General features: G+C 37.2%; 1 protein-coding gene across 3 annotated transcripts; it reads left to right on the plus strand.

Annotated features, from left to right (window-relative positions):
- The first annotated feature begins 4,483 nt into the window (after positions 1 to 4,483).
- On the plus strand, positions 4,484 to 10,710 carry ttc29 (tetratricopeptide repeat domain 29). 3 transcript variants are annotated; one of them, XM_042740408.1, is made up of 11 exons: positions 4,484 to 4,590; positions 4,728 to 4,817; positions 4,900 to 4,968; positions 5,054 to 5,223; positions 6,435 to 6,620; positions 6,899 to 7,111; positions 7,616 to 7,701; positions 7,780 to 7,871; positions 9,586 to 9,709; positions 9,884 to 10,107; positions 10,221 to 10,710. In XM_042740408.1, the coding sequence occupies exons 2-11, from the start codon at positions 4,732 to 4,734 to the stop codon at positions 10,240 to 10,242; spliced, it is 1,272 nt and encodes a 423-aa protein (XP_042596342.1). In that variant the 5' UTR covers positions 4,484 to 4,590; positions 4,728 to 4,731; the 3' UTR covers positions 10,243 to 10,710. The 3 variants fall into 3 exon arrangements, with proteins under 3 accessions (XP_042596342.1, XP_042596345.1, XP_042596344.1); XM_042740411.1 differs by having other exon boundaries at positions 9,887 to 10,107; XM_042740410.1 differs by having other exon boundaries at positions 4,499 to 4,590; positions 4,731 to 4,817.

A 10,710-nucleotide genomic window follows, 5' to 3' on the forward strand; every position in this document is an offset into this window, starting at 1 on the left:
TCTAATTAGCTTGTTTTAAGAGTCAACTGTAAACTCAGAATCGTTGTTATGTCATGCTGACTCAAATAAAATGTTGACGAGGTTAAAAGCATACAAACAAATTGGGCACTTTGTAGTAAAATCTAACACACGTGTGGAAAACGATGATGCCAGCATTTTTGTGCTATGCTAGTTAAAATGGTACAGCTGTAACGAATCCAGCTCAGCCGGGTGTGAAGCCACAGCAATTGTAGCTAAGAAGGGTGTGAAGATATAGAGAACCAAGCCAAGTATGGTGACCATACTCAGAATTAGTGCTCTGCATTTAACCCATCCGAAGTGCACACACACAGAGCAGTGAACACACACACACACTGTGAACACACACCCGGAGCAGTGGGCAGCCATTTTATGCTGCGGCGCCCCGGGGAGCAGTTTGGGGTTCGATGCCTTGCTCAAGGGCACCTAAGTCGTGGTATTGAAGGTGGAGAGAGAACTGTACATGCACTCCCCCCACCCACAATTCCCGCCGGCCCGAGACTCGAACTCACAACCCTTCGATTGGGAGTCCGACTCTCTAACCATTAGGCCACGACTCCCCCAATTGTCCGACTCTGTTGTAACGAATCCAGCTCAGTGTGTTGTTATGAGAAAGTGATTGGTTGTAATTCTCACATGTAATCAAATTAAGACCTCCTTAATGAGCTGTAAACTTTCTGTGGGATCCACTGTAAACTACAATTTCAAAACTAACATAAAATATCACAAGTTAATCTATGCCCTCCCTTACAGTGGAAAGTGGTTTAAAATGTATGCATTTACTGTACAAAGTACTGTAAAAAGTTAGGGATGAAAGCATAAACTGACTAGCATCTGAGATCTCACAGACTAACGTCTCCCCCTAAAGGCCTAAAACATCTACAAAGGCACAGCACCTCGTGTTTAATGTCCTGAAAATAAAAGTGCCATTGAAGTTAAACTTTTAATTCTCTATTTCTTGTTTATTTAAGGATATCCTGGAACATGTAACTAGTTCATGTGTGCTTTCCTGTTTCACAAAATTGGATTTAATGCTTCAAGCGAGTTTAAAGAGTTAAAGTTACCAGTATGTACTACTACGGGTCAGTCACAACAAATGGCAATAAGTAATTTATCTAACTACAATCACCATGCACTTTATATTTTATACATAAGCTGGCATCCATATTTTAAGTAAACACCATGGAATTTATGTAGAATTTTTCCAAAAAGTCTAAATTTTGTAGGGATGCATTCAAACAGAATTGAGAACAGAACTGTCCTCTCCTCTCTACGGCCTCATAAATCCTGCTTTGTATTGGGCCCCATGCTCCTGGGTCAGCTGCCTATGGAAATCTACCCAGTCTTCTTGGCACACACTGGAACCCCTGAACAAAAGGGGCACCCAGAATCACTCATGAAATGCCACCTGGACTCTGAAACAAAGACAAGGTCAGCCTGAAACTTTTGACTAATATATATGCCTTTGTACATGTTGTTATACATGAGCAATGAAGCTCTAAGATTTAGTGGGAGATCTGACATAATAAATAATGTGAATAAGAATGCAGGGCTGAAAAATTATTGGCTCGATGGCCCAGGTCTGTCACTCACACTATTGGCCCCGTGCTGCATTCTCACTATACATTACATTTGTTGATCATGTTTTTTGTTTGTTTTTTTTTTTTTGTTTTTTTTTTTTGGGGGGGGGGGTTAAAAACTTGAGCATAATTTTTTTTGTTTAGTTTTCTGAGATAGATCTAATACTGTTGGATAGTTACGAACTATTGTGGAATTGCAGTATAGTTGTATAATTTCCTGCTGCTAAAGAAATACTATTTTTAAATAAATACTATTTTTGTCTTTCTATTGTAATATTTCATATCTGCTTCATTGTTACTTTGCAGTTTCTTTGTAATTTTTTGTGAAATTTACTGAGTGAAAAATTACAATTTTCTTAATGAAAATTGTTGCACTCCATGTTTATTATTATAAATGTAAAATTATTATTATTACTTATTTATTTGTTTATTTTATGTTATTTTATTGCATTTTTTCCTTATAGAATGCCATGAAATATAAACAATTTTCATAAACACGAACATGGCTTGCTTGCTCTGCACTGAACAAAATTTGCTTTCAGTCAAATTAAATGAGAAGTAACACACTGAATTAAATGTGATTATTTTTTATTTTTTTTCCTTACAGTATTTACCCTTTGCCTTAACATGGAGACCTTTTGAATGCATTGAATGTAGTCAGGGATGCTCATCTCCGCAAGCATGTCTTTACGAACATTTTACAACCAAAACGGTGTGCATTCAGCAACAATAATCCTCTTTTTCACCACATTATCCAGCCGTCAGAGCACTGAATGGCTGCAGAGCTCATGCACTGAAAGACCTTCTAGGGTGGCATGATGGGTGGAGCTACTAAAAGTGGTCATATAGTGGGTTTACCACTGCAGAGCCAATCCACAGCTAGTCTTTGTTTTCTCACACTGGGGCTTCTCCACAGGTGACTAAAGGGGTGAAATCGTGGCCCTCTTTCGTGCCTTGGCCTTCAACCCACCCTCACACTCCAGCACACACACCAAACGGCATAAATGACACAGTCTGTTATAGTCTTGGGACGGTTCTTTGAGTCTGTCATGATTCACAGCTTGTGGAAGCAGAGCAATGAGTCTGGAACCAAGTTACCACTCATTCAACCAGTGCTGATCCGGTCAAGACAATGCAATTAAACCTGAACGACTAAAAAGGGGACGTGATGCTTTCAAGTTTCTGATTTGTTCCCAGGGTCACTAGGATGGAGAGGCAGCTAAGTTTAAATTATCCACTAATTGACTTAAAGGGGAAAGTTCAGCTTGAATCACCAACCCATAAAAAATAGGCCACTAATAGAAACTGACTAGGGATTAAATATTCTTTTCATTTAGGGTAGTAATTTTTATGCTACCAGTTCTCAATAATAATAACCAGTGAAGGTCTACAGTTTGTGTGCATAACTCTGTGACAAAGGTTTGCTTTTATTTAATGGCATGGAGTAATTAAGTGTCCACGTTTAATTAGAGCATGCAGAATAAAGACTATCAGGAACATATATAAAAAGTTCAATCTAATGATTTTGTTCACACATAGCACCTGTACAGAAAAGGCCATACTGTATGATGTGTATGATGCACTTACAACTATAAGTTAATGAAACTTGAAAATAAGCTTTTGAAGCATTTTCACTGATGACGCAACAAAACCGAATCAGACATATTGAACTGATTCATTGAAAAAGATGTTCAGTCTGATTCAGAAATTAATTCAAATTACCAAACCTTCTGTTTAAATCACTTTAAAGAAAAGGCTGTAAAACGTGTCTAACGCCTTTTGAAAATAAATAAAAAAGCCTGTAAAATCACTCATTCATCATTTTGGTAAATTTTATTAAATATATATATATATATATATATATATATATATATATATATATATATATATATATATATATATATATACACACACACACACACACACACACATTTAACATAGGCTATATCCTATTATTGCACCGAAAGTGGCAAGAATACTAAGTTAGCTTTGTTAACTAAAAAGTAACAACTATGCCAATTAAATTAGCCTGTCATATCGATCACAGAAACTAATATCTAGGCTAATCATTGTATCATATTGATGCCTGATAGTCATATATATTCATATGTGTGTGTTTCTGTACCTTCCCTACCTGAAGAAGCAAAGATAAACAGGAGAAAACACAGACATCTTTCTGAAGTAAATTTCATTCCCGCGCGCGCCACAAACTACATCCGGTGAGAGCGACACAGCGCCTCCTCCCGCCGCTGACGAGGCAACACGTGTCTAGGCTTAGCTCTAGATGTGTTTAAAGTAAGAACAAAATGAAATCTCACTTGTGCCAGTGATCTAGGCATTCTGAGACAAAGGTGGCCACACATTAATTAATGAGTCAATGGACGATGAACCGATGGCCACAACTAAACAGCACTAAAAAGAAAAATGAAATTAAAAGCATCAGCTGAATAAATCACACGCATAAGGCAGTATACAGCGACCCCGTGTGGTCAGCAGGGGAAGGTGCAGCAACAGTTATATGGCAATACTTCTGTAACAGAAATTTCATGAGTTATGGGTACAGATTATACACATGATTGTAAATTAATAAATGTCTTGACCATAAATCATTCCATCATTTGTAATCATGTATACTGCGCTTTTCTAGATATTTAATCATATTTAATTTTCCGTATGTTTCTTGACTTTAATGATAAGAAGAAACATTTTGTCATGAAAAGCAGGAAATATCAAGAAGTTTAAAAAATAATTTGTGGTTTGTTTACCTAAAAAAGGGGGGGGTAGGTCAAATATGTTCTAGTCACTCTCCGTTCTATAACACACTAAGATAAAATTGCTCTTTGTGACGATTTATAAATTAAAATAACTGTATAATATAACAGACTGATAGACTGAGGAGAGACAGAGTTGAGCGGAAGTGAGCAGTTTGGTCGCTATGGCAACGGAACTCCATTCTGTCAACATTAGCAAGATACAGAAGAGTCACAAACAGGTAATCCGCAGATATAGATGTTTATTGGCACTTAATAAGCTTCATCATGTCTGTTTAAACTAAGTCGTTGTCACACATTTGTTGTTGTTAACTCAAATGTAACTTACTGTAACTTTGTTTAAATGTTTGTTAATCAGCAGGATGTCCTCAGCAGTGAGTGGATCGAGGACTGCTCTCCTCCCAGACATCTACAATCCCCATAAACACAGCGAAACACCAATGTCTAGGTAAGTTCTGCATATCAGCGCTAACGTTAACTGAAACATTTGGCCTTCCAACAGTTTCCAGACTGTTTTTGATTAAGTTTAGGTCCAGCCCGGAATGGATGAAGGAGAACCCCGTCCATCCAGCTGCAGAGAAAACACAGAGGCCCACCGAGTAAGATCTTATCCGTGGATTATTTATAGTGGTTTTAGTTTGTGAGATGATTGTTATGCTGACCATCTCGTTTCCGCTTCTGGAGGTTCCCGGAGCCTCTGCGTCAGAACGTGTGCGTGGATGTGCTGCGCGAGGGCTTTCCTCGCGCGTTCGCGCAGATGTTCGCGCTGCTGCAGCGCTGGGACGCAGCGGATCCGCGCAGACTGCACACGCTCCAGCAGCGCCTCACCTCCGCCGAGACTGCCGAGAGACACGGTAACGGCACAGAAATTCTGATTTACACAAACGAATCGTAAAAGTGGGGCGCGATGGACTGTATTAATTTGAAGGGACTGTCCATGTTTATTTAATTTTATTTTCATGTATTTTTATAGTTGTTGTATCTGTATTTTGAAATGTACACTTCATTGCATTGTTCTAGGCTGATTATACATACACAGGGCAAGTTTGTACAAGGTTGCTGTCACTGGGCAGCCAGGTGAGAGACACATGGCCCTCGACCGATCTAAAGTATCCAGATAGAAATCTGTTACCCACTCTCAATGAGAAAGTGCCCACGCAACATTGCTTAAAAAAGCTGCCCCGTGTATCATCAATGCAAATGTCCATAAAATTAGATGATGTCCTGATAAGGAGTTGCAAGTTCTTTTTCCGTTATTTCTTACAGTGTAGATTGGGAGGATGGGTTGTTGTTGATGTTAAGATAAAATAAAATAAAAAACTTTGTCACCATAGCCTATATTTAAGTATATTTATTCTGAATTTATACAGACATCCATCGCTTTTATATTTTAGAAGTTATAATACATAGATGTAGTTTATTTATGAGTCTGATTCTGTGATTTGATTTTTCAGTGTCTGTATTTTTCTTTTTTTATAATTACAAATTAATGTGTATTAAACTGTTAAGATGCATAAATAAAATAAAATCATTTGATTTAGGGTTAATGACTTAAAGGGATTATTCAATCATATTAGGTGTAATTTATCCACCTGTTGTTTTTGTTTTTTTAAGGGGGCGCTCATTTGTAACTTGAATGTTTAATTAATATTAACAAACTTACTCTAACACTGGCACTCTCTATTCTACTTATATTCGATCTACTATTTTTCTTTTTATTTATTAAAATAATTTACCCTCTAACACTAGCGTTCTCTATTCTTTTTCTATTGTATCTACTTGTGTTCATTTTTATTTTGAAAAATGACCCTGTAACACTAGAGCTCTCTATTCTATTTCTGTTCTATCTACAGTACTTGTTTTCTTATTCCCTTAACCTAACTTTCAACTTTAAAACAGTTGTTACAACAATTAAACAGTATGTAATAGTTGTCACCTTTGCTAATGTAATATACTGGATCCACCTCCTGTACATGCTTATCTAAATAAATTACAGTTCATCAGTACATGTACATTAGCTCTGTCTATTAATCAATGCTCAGCCTCTCTTTGTTTCCTGCTGTAGGACAGTATGGAGAGGCGTATGACAACCACATGTTCTTGGCCAGGTTTTTCACCGAGCCGGAGGACAAATGGTTAAAACATCATTTCATAGAGCTGGCCCTCCATTCAGCTCGCAAATTCAAAATGGACTCTGGCAAAAGAGAGGCTGAGGCCAACCTGCATATGGGACAAGTTTATTTAGAGAAGGGTAACTTACTTACACAGTCCTTCAGTACCGTTTACAACAGCCATTCAATCTGCCTCTTTACGTTCAGATTCAAATTTCCTACCTCAGTTCAAATTTAAATCAACTAGACTACACTGAACTGGAATTTAAAAGACATCCTCAGTTAAAATCAATTTAAATTCAAATCAGCATTTCTTTTAAATTGTGGAGAGAAAATGTGACCCTCTTTGTAAAATTCACCCAAACAGAGAAAAAAAATGAATGGTTGAATGTAGAGATGTTGTGCGTGTGTGTTGCAGGTCAGCTGGAGCGAGCACAAGAGCATTATGAGGTGTTTTATCACCTGACCATGGGCCGTACATGGCAGGACCCCAGCGGGCGCATGCATCACTCACGCTCATGTGAGGAGCTCCAGAAGGTGCTCACGCTGCTGGGACAGAGATTGCTTCAGGAACAAGACTACACTCATGCCATTAAGATGTTCAACGAGGCTTACCAGATGGCTAAAGAGTGTATGCACACTCCGTTCACACTGACACTGATTTAAGACAGAGTTATAAAGTGCAATACCATAACATAACACAACATATTATAATATACATACATATTATAATATAATATATATCTTGGTAGAAATTGCTTTCCGTGGGGCCCCACATATTTGTGTGGGATGCGTGGTGCCTAAACACTCTACTGATTAACTACAATTTATAAAGTATTAATTACTAATAACTAATGGTGTTTGCAGATGATTTATTATTGCATGCTTATTATAAAGTATTAGTAATTATCTTATTGTCATATAATGAGAATTAGATTGACATCTTCTACATTTATACTGGCAATACAACCCGTTTATGATCAGATTTTCAAACGCTTGGCCAGTTGTGCATTCCATGAATAACTTTAGAGCAGCAGAAGGAACTTCCACGTCAGATTTCCAGCAGTAAAACCACACAAGCCCTAAAGCACAGTTTAATGACTCTTCCTGTTGTTGGTTTTGATCTGCCGTCTAGCGGGAGATCGAGGGTCAGAAGGAGAAGCAGCTTATAGACTGGGCCTGGCGTATCAGAGCACTGGAGACCAGAAGACTGCTAAACAGGTCTGTTCAGAGCAATCACAAACTCTGCTTGTTCATTCTGTAATTATTTGTTCTTTGAGGTTTTGTTGCTTGTGTCAGTTTTTCAGCGTATGTATGGAGATCTCCACAATACTTGAAAATGCAGACAGCATGGGAAGAGCATACGAAGCCATTGCCAAATCTCTGGAGAGGTACAGAAGATGCACACACACACACACACACACACACACACACACACACACACACTACACATTTAAAGCTGAGATGTAAAGCTTCATTTCTAAAATAATGACTGTTTGTAGAGACAGAAAAACCCAATGTTTTGCAATGAAAAGGTGTTTTTTTTTTTTTTTTTTTTTTTTTTTTTAAAGGACCAGTAAACATGGTTCTAGACATATTAAAGTTCAGTTTCCTGGAAATCTTGCCATCAATTGATGTATAAATTGAACGGAATATAAACTGCTTTGGATTAGAAAAAAAACAAGTTGTTCAAGTTCAAAATGTTGAACACTACTCATAGGGTAAAAAAATCACATGCATTGGACTGTTGATGGTGCTATAGAGCAGGAAATTAGATATGTGGAATAAACAAGTGTCATATTTAGAATCACTACTCATGCTGTAGATATCTCCAAATTAATTTCCATTATATTAAATTAAAAAAGAAAACTATATTTTATTGTGCAATGACTCCTCCCCTAATTGGAATCAAACAGGGCATGAACATTTTCTGGAGCCCCAGTAAATAATTATCGAAAACATGCTGGTTTTTAGATCAATATGGCTGCACCTAGAAATTGTTATATATTACTAGTATAAATATTGGACATACTTGATTGGATTTATGTTTCTTGTGATCTTAAAATGCTTGAACTCCTTCAATACTCTTTACAAAGCCTCCCAGTATGCACCTGTACTCAAGCTGGCTTAGTTCACCCAAAAATGAAGATTTGCTGAAAATGTCCTCACCCTCAGGCCAATCATGATGTATATGAGTTTGTTTCTTCATCATATTTGTAGAAATGTAGCATAGCATCACTGTCTCGGCAATGGATGCTCTGCACTGAATGGGTGCTGTCAGAATGAGAGTCCAAACAGCTGATAAAAACATCACAATAATCCACACCACTCCAGTCCAGCAGTTACTGTCGAGGTCAAAAGTTTACATCCCCCTTTCAGAATCTGCAAAATGTTAATTATTTTACCAAAATAAGAGGGATCATACAAAATACATGGTATTGTTTATTTAGTACTGACCTGAATAAGATATATGACCCCATTCAAAAGTTTACATCCCCTTGATTCTTGATACTGTGTTGTTACCTGAATGATCCACAGCTGTTTTTTTTTTTTTTTTGTTGTTGTTGTTGTTGTTGTTGTTTTTTTTTTTTTTTGTTTTTTTTTGTTTTTTTTTGTTTTTTTTTGTTTTAGTTTTAGTTGTTATTGTTTTATTTGTTTGTCCTGAACAGTTAAACTGCCTGCTGTTCTTCAGAAAAATCCTTCAGGTCCCACAAATTCTTTGGCTTTCCTGCATTTTTGTGTAATTGAACCCTTTCTAACAATGACTGTATGATTTTGAGATCCATCTTTTTACATTGAGGACAACTGAGGGACTCGTACACAACTATTACAGAAGGTTCAAACTCTCACAGATGCTCCAGCAGGAGAAACCATGCATTAAGAGCCGGGGGGTGAAAACCAGCCAGATGGTGTTAGTACAGGAATGTGTGTCTATATGGTGAATGTAAATTAGTTGGTTTTAATAGAATGACTTCTAGTACTGAATAGTCAGTGGTTTTTGGTAAATTAAAATGTGATTATGGTTCTTGGACCCTGATAACTGATCAACTATGACTTAACAGTAACCATTTCTTTCTAAAGCTTCTGTGTGTTTGTCTGTTACAGTGAAGGCAAACTAACAGAGGCAACTGAATATTTGGAGAAATTTGCAGAGATTTCTCTAAGCAGCAAACAGGACAGAAACCTCGAGAAAGCCTGCATGTGCCTCGGAAACATCCTCAGCTTGAGAGTAAGAGACAGAGAGTTTAGATTTAAATCTACATGTGGGTTAAGAAGTTGTGTCCCAAACCCTAGTGAGCTGCCTATATCATTAGCATATGTTGCATGAGATCTTTGTGAACTTTAGGAGTGTTTATAGAGTTGTAGTATTCCTGTGTATCTGCATGTTTATTTTTGTACATAGAAGCAGTATGATGGAGCTTATGAACATTTTGGACGTGCGTATGAGATTGCGTGTTATCTGGCATCGGTGGCCAGGCTGCAGAAGGCGCGGGTGTGTGCAGGCAGTGCTCGTGCGCTCAGCATGATGCAGACCTATCACAGGCTCATAGAGACACCAGGACGCCAGAACATCAAGAGAATCATCAGCTGGAAGAAGAGGAGAGATGGCAGCTTAAGTGCACCATTGTGAGTGGACAGACAACTGAACACTTCAGCTGAATTCTCTGCCACATCACAGGTATCTGAATTGCTTCGGTGTGTCAGATAATGCACAAACTTACTCTCTTATTTCTTAACAGAGAGGAAGAAATTAAGAGATGAACAGTGGAGGGCAGATGTCTGTCTGAAGGCTGAATAAAGTACTATGATCTGTTTCCAATCTGTCTTTTAGAGAGATTCCATGTGGAAAAGAAGTGGAAAAGAATTTAAAAGAATATACTTAAGAGTCAACTGAATGTAATGTTTTATGACAATTAATTGGATCTTATTTTTTTTACAGTTAAATGAAAATGTATTATATTTTAAATTCATATTAAATGCAATTAGCTGAACTTTAGAATTCTATTTTCACACACTAGTAGGACTTGAGTTAGGCTACCTTTGTATTCTGTTGTTTAAAGAAATATGGTTTAAGTGTACTGCTGAATGTGCTGACAAGCATTTATGGTAAACTAAAATATAACTGAATTTGATTTCTATTCAAACTGTACATATAACCTTTAAATCTAATATCTAATAATACATTAAAGTTAAAAGGACTTCACGTATGATGTTCATCAACACATCAAA

This window comes from Cyprinus carpio, chromosome B16, assembly GCF_018340385.1.
Source record: "Cyprinus carpio isolate SPL01 chromosome B16, ASM1834038v1, whole genome shotgun sequence".
Taxonomy (NCBI): domain Eukaryota; kingdom Metazoa; phylum Chordata; class Actinopteri; order Cypriniformes; family Cyprinidae; genus Cyprinus; species Cyprinus carpio.